At 37.9% G+C, this 24936-nt stretch overlaps 2 protein-coding genes across 2 annotated transcripts in view; one reads left to right on the plus strand and one right to left on the minus strand.

Moving 5' to 3' along the window:
- LOC139721760 (5'-3' exonuclease PLD3-like) overlaps positions 1-24936 on the plus strand; it is a 91645-nt gene that overhangs the window by 38311 nt on the left and 28398 nt on the right. The window contains exons 3-6 of the mRNA XM_071633085.1: positions 12632-12812; positions 15533-15790; positions 17188-17388; positions 20302-20441. Coding sequence (XP_071489186.1) covers positions 12632-12812; positions 15533-15790; positions 17188-17388; positions 20302-20441 — 780 coding nt within the window. The remainder of the gene's footprint in view (positions 1-12631; positions 12813-15532; positions 15791-17187; positions 17389-20301; positions 20442-24936) is intronic.
- LOC139721748 (uncharacterized) lies at positions 2870-5460 on the minus strand. Its single transcript, XM_071633069.1, has 3 exons — positions 5375-5460; positions 3950-4182; positions 2870-3642 (listed from the first exon to the last, which is right to left on the minus strand). Exons 2-3 carry the CDS (start codon positions 4084-4086, stop codon positions 3402-3404), a joined length of 378 nt encoding a protein of 125 aa, XP_071489170.1. The 5' UTR covers positions 4087-4182; positions 5375-5460; the 3' UTR covers positions 2870-3401.

A 24936-nucleotide genomic window follows, 5' to 3' on the forward strand; every position in this document is an offset into this window, starting at 1 on the left:
TCCACTTACGGCTTCTGCTTTTGCCGGGCCCGACGTAAAACTAACTGTTTATAGACTAACATCAAACCATTTTGAAGTTGATTCGAACACTTATTATCACATTTCAGTATGTATCTCGTCTTTTGATGAGTCCAATCGATCAAAATAAATGAAGGAATCGACAGAAGAATGTGAATATATACAGAGTGCAAACACGAACCCGTCAGTGTAGTCCCAAGTATTCGTTTTGCAGTGTTGCGATTGCAGCAAAAACGGTAACTGCACCGAACACTCGCTGCGGTGAACCACAGAAGCAGGTATTTCCGTAAGAAGTATCACGTGTATATCTATACGTGCCTATGATTGTTATGAACTAGTAGTAGTACACTGTAGTAGCTATAGTAGTAGTAGTAGCACTAGTAGTAGTACTAGTACACTGTAGTAGCTATAGTAGTAGTGGACTACTAGTACATTAGTAGTACTAGTACACTTGTAATACCATACCAGTAGTGCCAGCAGCAGCAGCAGCCAGTGGTAGCAGTCCAGCATAGGTGTACTTGTATTTCTCTGGACACTTGTGTGAATGGGTGCATTGGTCATTGTAGTGTCCAGATGACAAGACGGTACATAGGCTGTGGTAACTAATCACTGATGGGACTCAGAGAATGACGATAGTCAAAGCAAGCTGGCTTCCTTGCGGATCTGTTACGTTCTTAGATATTTAAATACAATGTATATATCTTTCATATTTTATTATTATTATTATTATTTGTTTTTTTACATTTCATCTTTTGTCTCTGGTGGATGGAAGCAAGCTGCTAGCAAGACAAGAGAACAAAAGCTGAAAATCTACTATGGATTGTACAGATTGATGTATGTGTACTCGAGCCTTTTTATCAAAACAGAAAAAAGTAATCATCAGTGTAGCATTCATTAATTTACACCGATTTGAAATCCACATTCAAATTCCACAAGACACGACTTTCACACTCTTGCTTGTTTTCCCCTCCTTAAACCGGACATCTCTCTCTTTCTTTCTCTCTCCTCTACCCAGTTTCCACAACGCTCTTCAGTCATTCTGCATTATCTTTTCAACTACTTGGCAGTATAGGATGACAGGAAAAAACTTTTCATTATCATACGGATTACCCTAAAGTTCATAACAAACTAACAAAATATTGTAAACATTATTGCTCTTTGTTAAACAGGATGTGATGCAAAAAAAAAACAAAACAAAAACATTTCTGTTGGCAAGGTTGGTTGTTTACATCTTTTAAGGCACATGTACCACTAGTACTACATGTATTTGGCAAGAACAGCATATATATATGCTATATTATATATATATATATATATATTGTCGCTGGGGCGACAAGACCACGTATCTACAAAATGTCAAAGGTTCAGGAGAGCCAAAAAACATGGCGGCCAAAGCACTGTAGCGAATGGGATAGCCTTTCCTTTGACATGCCGTGGTGGCTTCATTTTTGGAGTAAGACAGTTGGGATTTGGACAGGACATCACTTAACCCATTATTTGACCATTAATCCAAAAAAGTCATTTTCACCAAAATTGCAGATACAAGGTCTTGTCACCCCAGCGACGGACTATTATACAGTATATGAAAGATGGCGAAGTAGAGTAGTAATGCATTTCAGTCCAACAGCGCTATTTATTCAGGCTGAATTTTTGAAGAATACATGAATGTCTTCCTCAGGGTTCACAATAACAATTATGAAAATAAACAAAATGAATATTTCCTTTAAAGTGGTAGTCATGGGGAATGCTTATGGCAATGCCCGAGTGTGGTATCTGAGTAGAGGCATTGTGCATTTCTTATGAGCATGCTGACTTGCAGTCAAGATCAATTTGTATTATTATGATGTAATAATGATAGCAACCACATGAATTTGTACATGCTTAACCAAGCAGATCATCAACACATGTAAGTGTATCATACATAAGTGGTAGTCATAGGAATGATTGTGACAACACGCGTATTTCTCAGTGTAATAACTCAGCTGTATAAACTCACATTTTCATAGACTGAGGTATCTGATGTCCAACATTTCGTCATTCCAGTTCTCTCCCAATCTTATACGTGTCTTTAAAAATGTTGGCTACATGCCTGGTATCTATTATACATACAATATAATACCATACCAAGGAGGCTTAGTACCTCCTTTGTCATACACAGCTACTTTCAGTGATACAGCTGTATTTGTACTTTCCTTTTCACATACATAAAAGCTTTGTAAGAGAATGATTACTGTAAAAGTGGAAATTTTCGCGTTGTTGAAATTTTCGTGCATATCGCGCAACCAAAAAACTAGCGCGAAAATAAAAGTATGTGGATATTTTTGCTTGCCATATATTCCTGTGTGGGATGTCTTGATTCCGTGGAATTAAAATCACGCGAAACTCTTCTTACCCGGCCAAGCGCGAAAATATCCACTTTTACAGTACACCCGTATGTGGAACTTCAAATTTGATGAGAGTAGGTATTTGGTCACATTCTGTCCATCAAAACTTTAGTTTGCCACACAAACCTAGGGCAAATAACATAATTCATAAATGTATAAACTACAATACAGGCTTTAAACGAGAAAGCTAAAACAAAGAATCAGTATACTAGTAGTATGCAGAGGTAGGATTGCTCTTAGATGAATACATGTTCATTATTCACACACATTCTTCACACACTGCATTAGACAAAATAACTTATCAAAACTGACTGACACATCTTCACAGTGGCGGATCCAGGGAGGACCGCAACCGGCGCACACCCCCCCCCCCTAATTTTTTGTTGAAACAAAAGAAATAAAAAGAAGTTTCTGTAAACAGAGATGCACATATGCTTGGTTTGTGCAACTTTGATCACAATGCAAGCAAGGCTATACCATTTTCAGACAAATCTGCAGTGTCTAGATTTTACATTGTCACTATCACTACCTTCACTTTCCATAATTACATGGTTATCTAAATTTGTAAAATTCCTGCATGTACAACCAGGACCACAATTTTGCCCCTGTTTTTTACATTTGCACTGCTTATTCACACACTTATTTTTCTTACATCAACATTGTCTTGTTAAATATGCAACATTATTTCTTCTTTGTTCAATGTCTCTTGTAAATCCCAAAAAAGTCAGCAAAAGTAGAATCTTTTTCCTGAATAACTGAAAAGCAGCCATATTGAGTGATGTCTGGATACATGAATAGTGGGACATGTCTGGGGCATTTGCCCAGACAGTTCTCACCCAGCATGATTACAACCTGTGAAACCTAAGAGCAGAATGAGGGGGCAGCAGTTGATCTTCATGAGCATTCTACTGACTTGGGGATACACCTTGAGTGTTATACTGACCAAACAAAATGGGTTTAACTAGAATAATAATTTACAGATGCAATCCTGTACAGCATTCAATTTACCAGTTCCTGCGGGAGGGTCATACAAACAAGCTGTAATGGAGCATTTCCGGCATGTTCCATCTCTTGAGCACTCTTGGCGTTGAGCAAGAGCTGACTGGGTTGGTATCCCTGCAGTGGCTGGCTTGGTGGGGCATTGTTGGCTTGGGGCAGGGGAGATGGTGTTTGGTTGGTGTCTTCATACACCTTTGGCAAGAAGCTGCTTTTGTGGCACATATCTGGTAAGGGGTTGGTGCTGAAAGGCAAATCAGAGTTTAAAAAATATTCTTCAAGAAGAATTACAATTACATGACAGCCAGAGAAGGATTACAGTCATTCAAGCTACTGCCCATAATTCATTTGACTACTCTTAAAATGTGTACAATTAAATTTCATGACTTAACGTTCAGTGGCATCTTAAATAAGAACATTACACTTTTTCTATTGCTCAATAATCATTAACAAAAATTTACAATACAACTGTACCAACTAAAATTTCAATTTATTAATCCCTGTTTGAGGAACTTGAGTGCAAGTTGAAAAGAGCAAGAATTCTAACTTACAGATGCAATCCTGTATCCAATTTACCAGTTCCTGCGGGAGGGTCACACGCTTGGATGTTCTGTCTCTTGAGCACTCTTGGCGTAGAGCAGGAGCTGACTGGGTTGGTGTCCCCGCAGTGGCTGGCTTGGTGGGGCATTGTTGGCTTGGGGCAGGAGATGGTGTTTGGTTGGTGTCTTCATACACCTTTGGCAAGAAGCTGCTTTTGTGGCACACATCTCGCAAGGGGTTGGTGCTGAAAGGTTAATTCAGAGTTCAAAAAATATATATACTTTGAGAAGGACTACAGTACAATTCAATTACACAACAATTATAATTATTCTAAATATTTGTCAGGAATGAAACTAATTGCAAAAATGTATACAACTGGAATTTATACAGTTCAATTCCAATGGCATTTATAAAGGAGAGCATTGTCTTTCTATTGTTCAAAGATCATTATAGAAATTTTACAAAGAGGCAAAAGAAAAAAGTGAAATAGCAACAATTGAGATGAAAATAAAATGACATTTGGCATGAACGTAATCTATACGAAACATGCATTTGTCAAGTCTATTAAAACACAGTGGAACCAGAAGTAAATAATATTTCATTTGTCACAAAAACATTGGTACATCACCCCATTGTATTCAAATTGTCAAAATGCTAATGCTACGACTGTGATAGTATGACTAGTATGAGGTGGTACATTATTATGATTGTAGTATTGTACATATTCCCATACCATCATAATGTATTTTGAATTCATCAAACTATAGAATGTAGAACTTAACTGTTGGTTCTATTAAAAATAATGATAATAATGATAATAAAATAGTGCAGGGTCTATGCCAAATACAACAAGGGAAATTGACTGATGTCATGTACATTTTACTAGTAGATCATACTCTGTCATGATCTATATCGATCTCTGTACTTTTAGTTCTAACCAGCCAGTAGTAGCGCTAGCTGCTGTGATACGATACCGTGGACGACGATTTTACAGAACAGGACATCTAATTGTACATACGGGACTACGGCCAGTGCGTGCGCGATCAAAACTTGCCACTGCAGAGACAAAATCGAGTCCGGAATTCTCGTTAACGTGAAGGTCACGTGACCCTACATGCATACAGATGGCATCGCAAAACCAATATTTTCGGAAATTTGCTTCGACTTTGGGTGCAATTTTGATCACTTCGTTTATTTTTGAGCCAAAATGAGACTGGTATCAAAATTTCCGCTAGAATCTCATCTATTCAAATAACTGATTAAAATAACCATAGGAGTTGTAGATGGGTCAGGATCCAGCAATGTATCAGTGCATGTCAAAATCAGATTCTATCGCAAGCAGCTTCTTATATCCATTGTATCTCCCTCAAAAACTGTCAAATTCGGCTAAAAAAAAGTATGGAATTAATCGTCTTTTATTGGACTGCAAGACTTACCCGGTCACGGCTCCGGAAACAGGTTCATGGCAACGTAACAACGAGCGATGTTGGGGATATACATTTTGCGTCGACGAAAAGCCTCGTCGCTAGACACATGCGCAGAATTCCTGCGCATGGAATGAATTCGGTGGATTTGCTCATTAGCATACGACGCTGCGGACTGACTGGTTAGGGTCTCAATTTGTTCAACAGGGCACCATGCTCCCCTTGGGGGCCCCTCCTAAATTGAGGAATACTGGTAAGTAGCATTCCTACAATGTAGGGGGATAGGATCTCAATGTGTTCGAATGGGCACCATACGCCCCTTGTTAGCCCCAGAGAGCCCAAACCTCCTAGATTAAGGAATATTTAATAATATTTTTCGTGAGAATCAGAAGTGGTAGAGCTTTAAGTCTCTTTGTTTTTTTTTCCAAACTGTTTAGTCCAACTTTCTATTAAGTACAGTGTACTTGGCAGGTATTCTTACTAGTGTGTTGATATGCAATTGGACACCATGCCCCCAGCTCTCAAAGCTGCCCCCCCCCCCAGTTTCCAATCTTCTCAAATAAGAGTCTGCAAGAATGCATGGAAGGTGAACTTACGCTTCTCAGGTGAGTGCGAGACCCTCGACGTTTCGCGTGATTACTCCGCAACGCGTGATGCTCTCAACGCGACATTTTATCACTTTTTTCTTTCAAGTATCGTGCAACTTTTGAGACCAAATTTGTTGCTCCTGGGCATACTGTATTGAAGCCACGCCCCTTTGAAAAAAACTCGTCAACCCAAAACTTGCTCAAAAACATGATTTTGTGTACCTCACATCCAACTGGACCCCATGGAAGACCAGCTTAACGTAGTTGAATATGGGCTATCCAGCCATCTTCTCAGATGGAAAATGAACAAACAAACAAACAAACAAATCCAATGTAAATTGTGCTTTTGCAGTTAATTCATATAGAAATAGATATTTTTACTTTCAATGGCTGATAATGATTTATTTTAGCCTGATTATGCTTTAAAAAGTTTCTGCAACAAATTTTGGTGAAAAAAACCAACAAAAACAAAAAGTAAAAAAACAAATACATAAGAAATTCAATAAACAATAAAATACATAAGAAATAATTACGAAGCCGAATTTTTGCTTCAGTATTATTTTTGAGGATATTGAAAAGAATATGTTCACCAAAAATTAGAAGTCTTGGAGCTTTATTTTTTGATTTATAGGCAAAAAATTGTTTTCGCATAAATTAGCATAAATTAATTGATATAAAATACATAAATTAAAACGCGAAAAATCTAACTATACAGTCTTGTAGATTACATTGGCCTCTAGCTTAATGCAAATTTTCGCGAGGATTGCCCTATCCATGACCGAGATCTGAAGGGGGGGGGGCCAAAAAGGCCCCCCCCCCCCCCCCCCCCCCCCCGATGGTTTCAAGTATCTCAAAAAACCCCGGTGGGATAAAGGTTAATATGTGATACATGCGTACACACCAGTCATGAGAGCCTGACTGATAAGCATTATGCAAAAAGATCAGACTGGACTTGAACTTTAAGTCAATTTGAAATGATAAAGATATGACATTTACTTATGAAGATATCATCAATCACCTGATGCTATGTCAAAATTACAAAATGGCGCCTCGATGATGTCGCATGTAACTGATCTTCATGAAGACAGGAGCATCCAGTAGACATTGCAATGTGACATCAACATGGAAAATTGCATATAAACAGGTCATCTTAATCCCGCCGCACACTACATGCAGTCAGTCGGCAAGCCCGAAAAAACCCATCTAGAATATCCAAGTCCTCGCACGCGTGACCTCGAGTTGACCCCGCAGATCATGAGAGAGCACGATTGCACAGTCGTTTTGAAATGCTCATGTCTTGGTCACTGAATTACGTTTTCACATGATTTTTCTTTTATTTGATAGGTAAAGGTTAAAACTTGGATGCTATCTTGTTGATTTTTCCAAGAACGACATGAAAAATAATCAACTTCGTGGCTAACTAATTGCCGATGTTCTGGAAATAATGTGTACAGATATTCTTGTAAAATTCTCCTAAAAGTCTTCTTTTTCATCGTAGGGCACCAACAAAATTTATATCATGTAAAGGGAAATTTATTCAGCTTAAGATGATACCTAAAAGTGTAATGTGATGATTTGTAGATGGGTCAGCAGCCAGCTGAAATCATAGGGATGTCATTCCTTTTTTTCTCGGCATGAAATCGCGAAGTATTGTACTGTCCCACATATAGAAATTGATGTGTGTCCTCGATAGCTTTGTATGTGTGTGTTACTGTATGAGCGACCCCAGCGTAAATACTCGTGGTCAGTTACGAGCGTGATATACTGTACTTGTGTCTGTCATTAGACATTACGTACTAATAGTCTACAGCCTCTTGCTGGGCCTCCCTCCCTCTCTCTCTCTCTCTCTCTCTCTCTTCGATTATATGTCTTTACTTGTTCTTGTAATTCATGATACAATGTATGTTTATTTGGTTTGCTTTTGTCCACCCTTCTGATTTCGTTAACTGGAAGTGTCTGATTCTCAGTTTCATGCTGCCATCAATCATTCACATCACTCTCTCTCAGTTCAAAGCATCCTAAGCATCCACTCAAATATATTATAACCATTCCCGTTAAAGTGAACACAGTTACATTATATCGAAATTCCGTTTACATTATCAACTTTTTTTTAAATTTGCTTGGTTATAATTACATTTTGATATAACAAAAGAAAGCTGTTGATCCCAAGGACTTCAGTACAATGGGAGGCCATTGTGCCTATTCTCTCTATTACTATAGGCCTACCTAACTAGGCAAAGAAATTTACATACATTATTGCACATGCCATTCTCATCAATTAGTAATATACCTTTTTTTTTATTAATAACAACAGAGGAAGGAGCACAATCCACAAGTTGTTTTTCCTTTATATATATATATATATTTATTACATGTAGGTGTTGAAAGAACTACATTGCAGTTAAGTTTCAAGGTATCCACCAATCTTCATGACAATGTATCACACACATGACAAAAAAATAATACCAAAAGTAAGAGCTGCATAAGCAGTCTACAGTTTTATCTACTTTTTATCAGTATAGTCAAGTGCGGTTTTAGATTATTTTATTTTTTTTATATTTATAACTCTCATTTATTTATTCATCCATTTATTTATTGTTTTTAAATTTTTTTTTTTTTTGGTGGTGGTATTGGTCTCAGTTTCCAGCCAAGTCACATGTAAGAGACCTACGAAAGGTACAGTCTGTCTTGACTGCAACAGTGATGTACAGTGAACATTTCAAAAAATAATTCTTCCGGTGAAGCTCAGTAAAAAGACTAATGCAAATGAATGTACCAGGTAGTTTGAACAATTGCAGAGCTAGGTGTATCGAGCAGATCTGTACAAATAATTTGCCAGCAAATTTTGACACTGGCAATAAACAAACTATACTGATACCGATGTTGCACAAACATGAAAGAGTTGTGAATATTGCTTGAATATTTTGTAAGTGAATAAAATAAAGCTAGAATACCACAAATGTTTTTGAGGCAATACTCTGTAAATTACATGCCATCTACACTTTTGGAAAGGTTTCACTCAAATGATACAGAGATAACTTCATTAATAATCCAAACTGCATGAATGTTTGAGGGTGTACAGATGCCCTTGAGTACTCTGAAGGCAGGTACGCATACGTGTATTTACTAGTATTCACACACGTGAATAGAGGGTGACATAACCTGGCAGCTGCAAAAGCAATTTGAAGGTGTACATGTATACATATGAAGTGTACTTACTGGAAACAAAATGAAACATGTCCAAAAAATATAAACTTCATCAACAGTCCAAACAGCAGAGAATGTTTTAAAGGTGTACATATGCCCTTAAATCCTTTGAAGGCAAGTACAATGTATCTATTGGTCACACTGCCAATGTTTCAAACACATAAATTGGCAGCTGCATCAACAATTCAGAAGTGTACGTACTACATATGAAGTATACTGGAAACAAAACAGAAATTTGAAGTAACTTAAAAACATCAATATTACTAGAAATCAAAGCAGACAGATTAGAATTGGCCGTGTAGCATCTTGCAAAACATCTATGTGAAGAAATCTTTCATTCCCAACTTTAGCATTGACTGTATATAATCTTATCTGAAATGTCCAAAGGCAAACTAATCATCCCAACATCTCTGTCAACTGAATACACATGTATCAGTACATGTACACAAGCAGTATCATACACATTTGAAGTATCTGTGTCACTCTCTTCATGGTTATGACTGAGTGAATGATACAAATGTGTATTCGACCCCCTTACCAGTAACAACACTCGACCACCCTGGTGTGGAGTATAGGCCAACGTGAAACCCCCCAGGTGTTATAAAAATCTGCTCATCTTACCTTTCACAAGGTCCACAATTTTTCTTGATAGGTATCTAATAAGAGCATGCCCGTTCATGCGAACATGTTAAAAATTTTGGTCGATTTGGTGGAAGTACATGTAATGTGTCATCATCTATCTAACTGCTGTGTCAGAATCTTCATCTTCCTTATCCCTTCTTGACCGTTCAATTCCTTTTGGTGACATACCTTGTGTATCTACCTGATCGAACAGAATTCTTACATCTTTGAAACCTCTTCTGAAATGGGTCACAACCAAAATATTAGCAATAAAACATGCGTGCTCACTAAACCTCTTATAGTGCTTCAGTGGTGATGTACAAATTAAATTCATACCTTCAGCAGCAAGACATGCCCCCTGTTGAGTAATGGCTGTACGTCCAGATACTACTTCATACTGTACAATGTACTTGTTTCCATAACATTTATCAAGAATATCATGAAGGATGATATTCAGTTTAATCAGGGCTGGCAACATTTGAAGTTTCATCCCTCATAATTCTGCCATCTGTACAGACTCCAAAGTAATTTATATGCACATAATGTAACATATAGATTCTTGCATAGTTCCATACATTGATTATCTGTAATGGTTGAACTTCACATTTACTACAACAACAGTGCTTTTCAAAGGATATAAATGTACATCGTCTTTACTAAAAATGTTACCGTAAAGATGAATGAAGTTGATATAACTTAATATGTTATATCAACTTCATTCTTCTTATTGTATCATATCACATATTTAGCACCTTTCTGAGGTAGGTTATCATGATCACGTACTGCTCTGGGTTTTTTAATGAAATGAAAAAGTTTACAGGTGCACTAATCAGTTGTTTAGCAAACTATCCTTGTGAGGAAGCCATTCAGCGCTTGCAAAACAGCAGTGCTCTCCTTGATAAAATCTGTCAGAGATTGAATGGTGCATCCAGGAAAATAAAATACACCATAGAACTGACAGTGCAGATCTTCTCGTTTATGTCATTCAGATTTTCCTGGAGGCCACAAAGAGAATCACCTTAAATATGCATGTTCCATCGGTGTGATGTCAGGTACTGGGGATACCTACATGTACAATGTGACACAAATAGAGAAAGGATTAGAAAATGCATAACATTTTTTTTTCAGATATTACTCCAAATTAATCATAGATGATATTCTAATCTAAACCATTATTCACAATAACATGTCCGAAAACATTATTATGTTGGACTAAACCCCAATTCAAGCAGAGAAAAACTACAGACATGCACTGTACTATGGTAAACATATCAAATGTACATATTTGTTATTCTGAGAATAATTCAGACTACATCCTCATAAATTTTATTGTTAGACGCGGAAGACTTTAATACATCTCTATATTTACTGAAAACTTGTATACCAACTTGAAAAATTCAAAAATCCTGGTACTCTATTAGTGTTAACATTGCAGTAGGGTCAACTCTTAAAGATGTCATGAAAATTATGTTTACATCAAATACTAAAATCACTCTTGTGCCTTCTTTCTCTATGCGAAAGAAGGCACAATAATATGAAATCTACTATACTATACATTCTGTTCTCGTTTGTAAGAGTAAATCATATACAAAATTACAATAATTAACTATTAAGAAATGAAGATTAAGACTGTTTATTATAGACAGCGTACACATTGTACACTGTACAATTGTTGTGTTTTAGTTGTAAATTTAAATTTACAAACTGCCATCGCCACATCAGACATATAGGCCTACACTGTACACAACACACAATATCACGGAGTTTCAATTGAGCAAATGAACAACGCTAATTTCATTATATGGGACTGACCCTGCACCTCTGCAGAGATCGTTAACAACGGTGCATTTACGGTGCGAAAAAGTCCCCTTCTGCACTAGATGCGATCATGTGACCTTCCGGAGGACTAGAATACATTATTTGGCAAATAGCGAGACTCGTACCTCGGTCCGAGAGAGCTAGGAGACGACTTGGATAAATTGGTCGGAACTGCTCATTAGCATACGGGCCTGCCGACTGGCTGCATGATTTTGCCCCGATTCACCGGTCTTAAGACCATAAGACTAGAAGTGTGACGTCACAGTCTTTCCATTTTCTAGTCGTACGACTGGGTCTTAGCGCCAGTCGTAGAGATTTGACATGTTGAATTTCTACGACCGGTCGTAGGCTTTCAGCCATTCACAATGCAGTAAAATGCAAGTGCACGCTGTGCACGCAGTGCGCACTGTGCGCGCTTTACAGTCGTAAGCCTACTTGTAAGGTTCGGTCGTATCGTGTGCGGTGTCCGGTCTACGACTGGTCTTAAGACCCAGCTTAAGACCAGTCTGATTGTGTAGTGTGCGGTAGCCTTTACTGTTGAGATATACTGTTCACAAAATATGGCAGAAAGAAAGAAAAATAAAAGAAGATTTTGATTAAATCAACAGGTGATATATCATTGCTGGGGTGACAAGACCTTGTATCTGCAATTTTGATGAAATGACTTTTTTTGATTAATTGTCAAATAATGGGTTGAGTGATGTCCTGTCCAAATCCCAACTGTCTTACTCCAAAGATGAAGCCATTTCGGCATGTCAAAGGAAAGGATATCCCATTCGCCACAATGCTTTGGCCGCCATGTTTTTTTGGCTCTCCTGAGCATTTGACATTTTGTAGATACGAGGTCTTGTCGCCCTAGCGACGATATGTGTTTGGGTATTACCTAATTATTGTTTTGTGCATTGGGACTTCATAAAATTCATGTGTAATTCATTCACCTTGATAAATTTCATGTATTACAATAATGTTTAAATGAATTTGTTGCCTTTGTTTTTCACTTGTAAATGACAATTTTGTGTGATGTGCTGCATCACAGAATTGTGCTGGCTGAATCCATGCCATGGAACCTGACATTTCAAGCCAAGTCACCATACTATCAGTCCACTTTTTCTGTTTGGAAGAGACTCATCTCCAGTGCAAGGGATACTGTAGACATTTCATCTATGTACTGGACACTGCGGGGTGAAGATGTCTTCAATGACACTTCTGCTCAAGAGGTAATTGTCCAGCCCCCAGCCCCCCCCCCATCATATGGTCAAGGAAACTCTATTCTGCACTGTTTGTTGTTCATGAACATGTATTTTATAACTTCCATTTATATGTGTGTGCATTTCTGTTATGAACAGAGGAATTGATGCTAGGAATTTTGTTGCACGCTAGTGTCATATTGCTCAAGTATTCAAAGTCTTTCTCCCTAAAACATCAGAATATGAAGTGAAATGATGTTTGTTATGTAATGCCTATGAAGCTTCTGCAGCACTGGTACACTCAGAACACACTTTTAGGGCACTGTACTGTAATCATGTCTGGAGACACAGAGAACGTATACGTAACAAGAACAGCAAAAATCAGGATAGTCATTGTCAATGACAAAATGTTGTGACCCACTGTTAAATACCAATCAATTGTTTGTGTTCATGCTGATGTAGTCAGTCAATGAGGAACCCCTGTTCAAAGGTTTTCATAATCAGTTAATGTAGCATGCCATAGTGTGACATTGTTTACCAGCAGTTGTGATAGAATGTGATTTCCAAACTATTTCATCTGAGTGATCTTCTGTACTAACTGCAGAATGTAGGAATGGTTCCTACGATATGAAGTGGTATACTTCGTATTGTGTGTGTGTGTGTGTGTGTGTGTGTGTGTGTGTGTGTGTGTTTATTTTGCGAGTCAACTGACGAAAAGTATTGCCTCTTGAAACACAAACGTGCAGTATGTCAAAGTCCATGATGGATATGTTTCTCCTGATAGGGACAATACATATTCCTCAGTCTGTCACATTTGTTCTGAATTGCGAATTCAATCACTCATAAAACTGTCTTTCAAATACCAGTTTGCGAAGTTTTACCTGGTATACTTGTGAAATATATAGTATATCATACAACATGTGACAAAGTTGCAGGATCATGGTTAACAATGACTTCATGCCAATTTATACAACACCTAGAAAAAATGTAGCTATCTGATTGGTCGATTGCCCATCACGTGACATTTAGTTAAAAGTTCCATCACATGCTGTGGCTGTCAGCCGTGCAATTTTGTTTGAGCAAAAATGGATAGCGCATGGCGGACGTCACCCATTTCCATTGACTCCCGTGTTAAACTCAAGTTTTTGTTCCATTGCTCGGCTCTGATGTCACAATAAACAAACATTTGCCGCGCACACTCAACAATTACAAGCGCTCTTACAAGCGCACACTTTTGTCGCTCATTTTTGTGAACAACTTCAACCAATCAGCTTCACGTACGTATACATGGTGACTGTGACTGTGCGACTACTCATTCGTCTTTCACGGAAAATGATTGCCATTTCTGTGCTAAATTCAAGAATCATATCATGTGCTAAATTCAAGAATCATTTCATCTTCTTCCTGAAACCCCACAATGAATTTTCACCAAACATGGCAAGTAGCATCCCTAGGGGGATAAAATCTCAATTCCATCAAATGGGCACCATGCCCCACCTGGGGGGGGGGGGGGCGCCCAGGAATCTTCAAAGATTTTCTCTGGAACCAAAAGTATTTGAGCTAAGTTAATACAATGAGTCAGTATATTGATGACTGTTGCTTCAAGTTTGATCATGGCAGAATTAGGGGTGCCCCCCCCCCCCTCCTTGGGACCTAGGAGAGGGGATATGGGGTGGGTCCAAATGGAGACATAAATTGTACATGTTCATATTCTTCTTGAAAATCCCCTTGATGAATATCCACCAAACTTGGCAGGTACAGTAGGATGCCTATAGGGGGATACGATCTCACTTTTTTCAACAAGGCACATGCTCCCCTTGGGAGCCCTGAGGGGGCCCAACCCTCCCCCCCCCCCAACATTAAGAATATTTACAATTCTTCTTCTCTAGAACCAGAAGTGATAAAGCAGAGTTACTTTGAGTTTGAGTTTGTACATTGATGACTGTAGTGCAAGTTTGTTCATTGCAGATCCAGGGCTGCCCCCCCCCCCCCCACCCCCCCACCCCCCGGAGTCGGGGGGGGGGGGGGGGGGATCCAAATGCGGACCTAAATTGTTCATTTTAATCTTTTTGCTGCAAACAACATAATTAATATTCACCAAACTTGGCAAGTAGCATTCTTAGGGGTATAGGATCTCAAAGTGTTTGAATGGGCACCATGCTATCCTTGGGGCCTCCAGGGGCAAAAAAACCTCCTAAATTATTAAAAGGAATGTCCAATAATATTGTTCTCTTGAATCAGAAGTGATAGAGCTTTAAGGCTCTTTTTTTTTTTTTCAAAACTGCATAGTCCAACCTTCTATAAAGTATAGTGTACTTGACAGGTATTTTTACCAGTGTGATGGAATATGCAAATGGACACCATGCCCCCAGCTCTCAAAGCTGCCAAGTTTCCAATGTTCTCAGGTAAGAATCTGCAAGAATGCATAAAAGGTAAACTTGCGATACTCAGGTGAGCGTGAGACCCCCAGGTCTCTTGTTTGAAGTTGTTTTCTTCATAGTTTTGTTGTGTAATAACCCACTAACAATTTTCAGTGCACACTTGTAATCTATTTGCTTGATCTCATTCAGAACATTGAACTTCAAACCTTAGTTTCACCTATTCCATTCAAAACAACTACCTGTTTGAGATGAATTCTTGTTTTTAGGAGATGATTTGTTGTCAGTGCACTATATGAAGCTGCTCACATTCATTTTAGGGAGAAGAAAATGTTACATTTCTATGTTGCCATGATTCCTGTTGCCCTGTAGGGTGAGGAGATCTTCCGAGATTTAATGGCAGCTGGGACAACAGGCAATGTCTCCATCCGCATTGCACTCAACAAACCCAGTGAAGATGCACCAGACCAGGACACCAAGGAGCTGGTCGCCAAGGGAGCTGCTGTAGTGCATATCCTTGACTTTGACAGGCTTTTGGGAGGGGGAATCCTACATACCAAGTTCTGGGTGGTTGACAACCAGCATTTCTACCTGGGTAGTGCCAACATGGACTACCGATCACTGACTCAAGTGAGAACAAGGACTTCAATTGTCATTGTTACCATGACTGTAATAATGGTATTGTACTGTAATTTTTGATAATTTTGGCAATATGTTATGAGATCAAGATGTATAACTTGTTTTATACTGTTTTTTCTGGTGATACAACTTCTACTTGTACTGATGATAATGATGGTTATGATGGGAATGGAGATTGTTGTTGTTATCATCATTATTATATCATTTTAAGCTGTAGCATCAGTATCACATCTGTTATGATTATCATTTTTTGTGTACAATTGATGTAAGAAATAGTATAGTATGAACAATGGACTCTGATACCAAAGTCCTTGTTTATTTGGATATCTAAATGGCAAAGCACAAGACCGTAATCCATGTATTTGGTGTGGATATATGTGGCAATACATTCCACATGTAAAGGTAGCAAAGAAGGAAGTTTGAGCTTAAACTAGCTCTCTAGGAGGGAGGTGATTTGACAGATGATATTGATCAATATGCACACATTATCTCTGTATGCATTGAATAGGAAAAACTTCATTTAAATCTATTAAAGGAATAATTGTTCATTACCAGTTTCTGGGTGGGAAAACAGATTGCCATGTAATACCTGTCTGTAGACAGTTAACATAATATACAGTTTATATGAGAAAGAGACAAACATTCTCTTTCACAAAAAAACCCACTTTAAGTTCCTCACTCTCCAGCCACACAGTATGTTTCCCTCCCAAGAGAACTGTCAAGGCACGGTCAGTGTACAGGATTCTTTCTATTTCTCCAAACCACAAACTAACCTCTACCCTTATCTTTGTTTATAATAAATCACACTTCCCCCTTCTTTAAAGACCAGAACAAGGCAATGGCCTATACCCCAATATACACCCATTTTCCTGATGGTCAAGATTAGCAAGTTTTGACCAATCAGAGGTAAATAATGAGCACAAAAGAGAAATGTCATTTTATGCTCAATGCAATGAATTTTGGATTATAATGTTAGAAGAAAGAGAATAATTCAAGCAAAATGTGAAGTGAGTTGTGCTACTCAGTTCCTTTCTTCATCATTTCCAACTACTTTACTTTGATAATTGTGAGCTTGGTGAACTTTCTGCATTAAAGTTACAGTACTATATGTACCATGTGTAGAAACCAAAACTAGTGGTGTAATTGTGTCTTGGTATGGAGATATAGAGCAAAGATCTCAAGTGGCCCTGGTTCCACACAGCAAAAGCATAAGAGTACACTGGCTAATATAACTCACATAGGAATAAATGCAAGAAAAGCTATAGAAATCCAAACAATTAGAATAGTTATGTCTTTAACAGTTAATTTGTTACTAGAAGAAAAAAAATCTGATACTGCAATGGACATGTTTACAGATGCAGCTCATATTTTTGACATTTTCCACTCAGGTGAAAGAAGTTGGTGTTGGGGTGTTCAACTGCTCTTGTCTGGCCAAAGATCTAAAGAAGCTGTTCCAAGTTTATTGGTACCTAGGCACCAATGACTCTACCATACCTCCAAAGTGGCCAAGTCAGTACTCCACTGCATACAATATGGACTCGCCAATGCAAGTAAAACTTAATGGAACAGATGCAGACGTCTTTATTGGGGTATGTACGACTGACAATATATCTTGGTACTTAGATCTCACTTTGGAGTAAAAAGACATTATCACATTATTCAGAGCCTTGTTTTGAAAACAAATTTTTGTAATTTATTTTGCTGTACAAGGCAATGCCAGAGCCTCTTTGAGAAGAAATTGCATATAAGAGTGCCAGGGAGAGTGATCTGATTTTTTGCAGTCAGTGGAATGGTTGCAAAGCTGTTAGGTTTGATGATAAAGCTGGAGCATCACGAAATCAAATTCGAGATCTGTATGTATGCTCTCTTTATTATGATGTAAGCATCTCAGTTCATTGTCTTTGATGATTTAACAATTCCACTTTTGAGGACCAATTCAAAATTAGGTGACAGAAAGTGATCATGGTAAACCACATTTTCTGTTTCAGATTTATTGTGAGAAGACATAAAACTGGATGTGAAAATATTTCAGGCTTATTTATGTGAATGGATCAATTTTAGAATTTTTTATTGTCTTCTGTGCCTGATTGACAGTTTAAATTATATAAACATTATGATTTCAACATTTCTAGGGCCCTCTCTCTTTGAATTGAGATATATTGGTTTGCATTTGATGTTCTTCAACATGCTGTAAAAACATTTTTCACATATGTGACCATGCACCTCAAAACAAACAAAAAGTCGCCAGACATGAATTTTTAGTTAAGACCATATTCTAAAATGGCAGACTTTATGCTTTAAAATGATGTATAACTCAAATCAAATGGACTCTCCTAACCTATCTAAATATTGGAAAGAAAGCACAAACTCAGGAAAAGTGTGAACTGAGAAAAGAGGCTCTGAAGTACAGTGTCTATTCAAGCGCTTAATCTTTACCAAACCGGGCTGGCTGTGCGATGAATGGGACAAAAAAACAGGAAGTAAACCACCAAAGTAGCAACAATGAAGGGATTATTAGATTAAAGTGAAATTAAGTATGCTCATTAACACATACTGTTCATAATTAATGCCAACTTTCAAAGCAGTAGCACTGTTTGTTCAAAAGTTTTCAGAGTTGAAAGTGAAGAGTGTGGACAAGGTTTTTCAGAAATGAAAAAGGGATTCTAAAGACACACCTAATCACACTATTCTACCAAAAATGTTCGAGATAAACTGCTAAAAAACACACTTTTCTGCCCGTTTTATGATACCAAATTTTAGCATAATGTAAAAGAAGACCCGTTCTTTCAGAAAATATGAAAAAGTCAAGTTCGGCTAGGTTGACCCATTTCACTTATTTTCAGTCCTCACGCAAAATTAATGTGTGCGACTTTATGTTCGTTTTGAGGTGCACGGTCACATATATGCTCAACATCCATAGGCTTGAAGGAATAATGTATAGTGTTGCCTTAAAATGGCAAAACTTAGTAGATAATGGATTTTTCTAAGGAAATTTGTTTCTAATGGAGTCTATTCTTCATGTTTAGGATTTACTCAATGGCAGGAAGGAAGGAACAGACAAGGTTACAGGTTCAGGAAGCAGTACAATGCATGCAAGCCAGGGTTACATCATGTGACAGTGTCATGAGATGATGCTGTTTTTGTTTCTGTTTTGTGGTTGCAGATCTATAGGCTATTCAAAAGGGATTTTATGAAAGATCAGTAAACATGAAACTCTTGTCATACCAAGTGACTATTGTGTGATACTGTTCAGACAGTCACTTAATCACTATAAATCTGTAGCTCTTGGGAAACTGGAAGAAGCTTTGCATTGTTAGCCCGCATGTCACCTCACCACTTTTGATGAGAGTGAAGGGGATAGCTAGCCTACTACGATTCAAAGTTCAACATGCTTGCCTATAATTGATGAATTGAGTATATCAATAACCAGTTTGATGCCAACTATGAATGTTAGCCAATAATTCTCTCTCTTATCAAGTCTATACAGTATGTCCCAAAAAAAAATTACATCGGGACCCCCCGCAATGATATCTTTAAAAATAGTGAATCGATCTAAATACAAATTCAGGGTATGAAACTATAACTCAATGCCCACATCTTACAGAAAACCCCATTCAATTTGCTTCAGTGGTCAAAGAGAAAAGAGGAATTTTGTAGAGGATGTCGAGAATCTCTTTTGTCCAAGTTCTGTCTATTATTCACGCACTAGAGCATTGAATTGCTAAAATTTGAAAAATTAGACTCATGACATGCTTTACAACAATCTACATTTCTCTGTGACCGTTTAACAAAATTGAATGAGGTTTTCTGCAAAATACAGCTAAGATGTTATATTTTAAGGTCAGTAGCATTTAGACGGGTCAATCATTTTGGATGTTATCAATTCGAAAATTTGATTGTAATTTTTGAGGGACATACTGCAGTATGTCCCGCAAAAATTACAATCAGATTTTCGCATTGATAACATCCAATATGATTATCTTTTTTCAATGCTACTTCAGGATCTTAAAATGTAACATCTTAGCTCTATTTTGCAGAAATCCCCATTCGATTTGGTTAAGCAGTCACAGAGAAATGGGGATTGTAGTAAAGCATGTCATGAGTCTGATTCTTCCAAGTTTAGCACTTTGATGATATTGTGTGTGAACAATAGACAGAACTTGGACAAAAGAGATTCCCGACATCCTCTACAAAATTCCTCATTTCTCTTTGACCACTGAAGCAAATCGAATGGGGTTTTCTGTAAGATGTGGGCAATGAGTTATAGTTTTATACCCTGAATTTGTATTTAGATTGATGCAATATTTTTAAAGATATCATTGCGTAGGGCCCCGTTGTAATTTTTTTGGGACATACGGTATAAGCCTCATCAGGTCTTTCCCATATGGCATATATATCAGTAATGTACATGTACCATTCAAACTTTCATCTTGATACCATGCAATTTTTTTCTTTCAACTTGCCTCGTGTGACAAGCTGGGAAATGTTTGTGTATATTACAGAGCTCTCCTCCTGAATTCTGCCCTGAAGGTCGCACATCTGACATCGATGGTCTTATTCATGTCATAAACTCAGCTCAGAAGTATGTTTACATTGCTGTCATGGATTATGTTCCCGAGATGAAATATTCACACCCAAAATTGTAAGTTGTTGTCAAATATCTAATTCCATTCTTATTCTCATCAACCTTCACCATAGTCCAGTAGATGGTCCCATAGGCCATGTACATTGTACATGACCTGGAAAAGCTGTTAAGTACAGGGTTTTTGTTGTTGTTGTTGTTGTTGTTATTGACTTATTGATTCGTGTTCTAGAAGTGTATCTTGAAAACCTTGGGCTACTTTTTTTTTTCTCATTAGCCTAATTATCATAGTCATATAATGAACATATGTACAATATATAACAAATTCCTTAATTCAAACGAGGAAGCCAGAAAACATGGATGATGCAACTTTTCAAGGTTTTCTATGATGAGGAATCCATTTACTGTAAAACGATCCATTTGTCTTAAACATGCAAATTAGCATAATTAGTTAATTTGCATATGTATAATAGTCTAGAAGATGGTATTATGGTGTGTATATGATGTGGTAAAATTGTTTAGTGCAAGGTTTTTAGCTCACCTGAACCGAAGGCTCAAGTGAGCTATTGTGATTGCTCTTCATCCTGCGTCCGGCGTGCATGGTCCGTCATCCGTTAGTCCATCGTCCGTCATCCGTCGTCGGTTGTCCATAAACTTTTTACATTTCATTTCTTCTTGAAAACCCCATGACCAATTTTCACCAAACTTGGCATGTAGCATCCCTAGGGGAATAGGACCTCAATTTATTCAAATGGGCACCGTGCCCCACCTGAGGGGGGGGGGGGGGCAACACCCCCCCAATAAAAAAAAAAAGGAGTCTTAAAAAATCTTCTTCTCTAGAGCTAGAAGTGATAGAGCTAAGTTAATACTATGAGTACATTGATGATTGTACTTTCAAGTTTGTTCATGGCGGAATCAGGGGTGCCCCCCCCCCCCCCCCCGGACCCAGGGGAGGGGGATGGGAGGGGTCCTAAAGGGGGCCTAAATTGTACAGTTTCATCTTCTTGAAAACCCCATGTCCAATTTTCACCAAACTTGGCAGGTAGCATCCCTAGAAGGATAGGCTCTCAATTTCTTCAAATGGGCACTATGCCCCACTTGCCCTCCCACCCCCCCAAATTATGGAATATTTACAAATCTTATTCTCTAGAATCAGAAGTCATAAAGCGAAGTTAATACCATGAGGTATTACAGTGATTCAAAACTGCATAGTCCAACTTTCTAAGTACAGTATACATGGCACGTATTCTTACCAATGTATGCAAATGGCACCATGCCAACAGCTCTCAAAACTGCCCCCTGCTCTTCTCCAACTTTTCAATTTTCTCAGGTGAGCGCGAGACCCCCGAGTCTCTTGTTGTCCCCGCCGAACAAGTTCGAGCAGGGGACTATGAAACGGGCTCCGTACGTGTGTGTGTCTGTGCGTCCGTGCGTCCGTGCGTCCGTGCGTCCGTGCGTCCGTCCGTGTGTGCGTCCGTGTGTGATCAAAATGTTCAATTTGCTACTTCTCTGTCATTTATGAGCCAATTTTGATTCTGTTTGCTTTATGTGATAGCACTACATGGGAACTTTAAAACTTCTACACAGAATTTCACTTGTGACCTTTGACCTTGACCTTTGACCTATATTGTACATTTGCTACAAAATGCTACTCCTTCGCCATTTCTAACCCAATTTCGATTACGTTTGCTTTATATGATGGCACTAGGTGAGGGCTTCAAAACTTCTACACAGAATTTTGACCTTTGACTTCTTTGACCTTTGACCTTGATTTTTTACCTATATTGTGCATTTTGCTACAAAATGCTACTCCGTCGCCATTTCTAACCCGATTTCGATTCCGTTTGCTTTACGTGATAGCACTAGGTGAGGGCTTCAAAACTTGTACACAGAATTTTGACCTTTGACTTCTTTTACCTTTGACCTTGATTTTTGACCTATATTGTACATTTTGCTACAAAATGCTACTCCTTCGCCATTTCTAACCCAATTTCGATTCCGTTTGCTTTATATGATGGCACTAGTTGAGGGCTTCAAAACTTCTACACAGAATTTTGACCTTTGACTTCTTTGACCTTTGACCTTGATTTTTGACCTATATTGTGCATTTTGCTACAAAATGCTACTCCTTCGCCATTTCTAACCCGATTTCGATTCCATTTGCTTTATGTGATAGCACTAGGTGAGGGCTTCAAAACTTCTACACAGAATTTTGACCTTTGTCTTCTTTGACCTTTGACCTTAATTTTTGACCTATATTGTACATTGGCTACAAAATGCTACTCCTTCGCCATTTCTAACCCAATTTCGATTCCGTTTGCTTTATGTGATGGCACTAGGTGAGGGCTTCAAAACTTCTACACAAAATTTTGACCTTTGACTTCTTTGACCTTTGACCTTGATTTTTTTACCTATATTGCACATTTTGTTACAAAATGCTACTTCCGGCGGGGACATATATTACGCACCGCGTAATTTCTACTTTTCCTTGTTTGTTTATTGGTGTTCTAGATGAATATTGGAGGTCCATGATTGAAATAAGTTAAGCTTGGTTGCCACCTTGGCAGCCATGGGAAATTAACTTGATTAAGATAGCATACCGTATTCAGCTAATTAGCATGATATGTAATGTGTTGCTAATTTGGATCCAAGAAGCCTGAAAACATGGATTATTAAACTTTCCAAGGATTTTCTATGAAGAGGAATCCAATTATAATGGAGGAGTAGTGTTTTTTTTTTAAATTAAATATGTAAAAGTCTTAGACATGCAAACTAGAATAATGAGCTAATTTGCATAGGTACAATATGGTCCAGTAGATGGTACAATATACCATGTACATGACATGGAAAAGTTGTTTAGTGAAAGTCATTTGTTGTTGTTGTTGTTGATTGGTGCTGTAGATGGTATTTAAGTACCGGCAAGGAAAGCTTTGTTGCCACCTTGGCAACCTTGCGCAATTATCTATATTAGCCGAGCTGATTAGCATACTCAATTACTGTAAAAGTGGAAATTTTCGCGGTGTTGAAATTTTCGCGCATTTTGCACAACGAGAAGCAAGCGTGAAAATAAAAGCACGCGAATATTTTTGCATGCCATATGTTCCAGTACTTCATGTCTTAATTCCGCGGAATTAGAAACACGCGAAAGTCTTCTGACACGGCCAAGCGCGAAAAATTAGTAGCGCGAATGTATCCACTTTTACTGTAATTAGCATAATAATTATGTAATATGTTGTTAATTTCAATCCAGGAAGCCTGAAAACATGGATGAAACAACTTCTGAAGTGTTTTCTATGAAGAGAATCCATTTATAACAGTTTCCATTTTGAAATGATGCAAGTGTCTTAAATATCATACTTTAATAGTATAATGACATAATTTGTATTATGTATGATAGTGTGGTAAATGGTACAATATGCCATGTACTGACATACATACGTGTAGAAAAGTTGTTTAGTGAAAGGTTTTGTGTTGACTCTTGCTCCAGTGGAGTATTAAAGTGAATTAAGCTTGGTTGCCACCTTAGTCACCTTGGGCAATTATCTTTATTAACCTAATAAGCATAATTTGCTAATTAGATTAATATGTGACATGTTGCTAGTTTCAATCCAGGAAGCATGAAAGCAGGGTAATACAAATTTTTGAGGTTTTCAAGGACGAGAAATCCATTTATAAATACCAATTTCCATTTGGAAATGATGCAAATGTCTGAAATGTCATAACTAGCATGATGAGCTAATTTGCATATCATGTACATGACCTTGAAAATTTGTTTAGTACTTGAGGTTTTTTGCTGATTCAAGTTTTTGATGGGTATTAAAGTAAATTAAGCATGAAGATTTAAGCTGTAAGATTTAATTTCAATTCTAACAAAATACAAGAAGCTCTGTCCCACTGCTTTTGTTGCTGCCCTTCAAGAGTTTTAGATGATTTGATCAATGATTTAAGCAACAATTGTAGAATTTTATTGTTTGGTTCAGTTTTTTTTTTTTTTTTTTATGCCTCCGCCAATGAAGTGGCCGGTCGGAGGCATTATGTTTTCGGGTCGTCCGTCCGTCCGTACGTCCGTCTGTCCTGTTTTGTTTTTGTTGATATCTCAAGAACTGTGTGGTGGTTTTACATCAAACTTGGTACGAAGGTATATCCTGGGGGGATAATACTTTGTTTGGATTTTAGGGTCACGGGTTCAAAGGTCAAAGGTCACAGGTTATTTTGTAAAAAAAAGGTTGAAAATTCATGTTTTTCTCCATATCTCGCAAATGGTTCAAGGTATCTTCATGGAACTTAGTATATATGCTTGTTCTAATGGGCAGTGATTATCTAGGGAAATTAGGGGTCATGGTTCAAAGGTCAGGGGTCAAAGGTCAAGGTCAACTCCTCAAAATATCACTACTTTCCGTATATTTATGCAATGCCTGATGGTTTTTTTTTTAAAACTTGATGTATACATGTATTACCCAATATATATTCTGTGGGAAGTTTCTTGCCAAAAGGTCAAAGGTCAAAAGGTCAAAGGTCCAGTGAAAGTGCTGAATTGCACTTTTTCCTCCATATC

This window comes from Diadema antillarum, unplaced genomic scaffold, assembly GCF_040938485.1.
Source record: "Diadema antillarum isolate AM-2024a unplaced genomic scaffold, OU_Dant_1.0 scf00000149, whole genome shotgun sequence".
Taxonomy (NCBI): Eukaryota; Metazoa; Echinodermata; class Echinoidea; order Diadematoida; family Diadematidae; genus Diadema; species Diadema antillarum.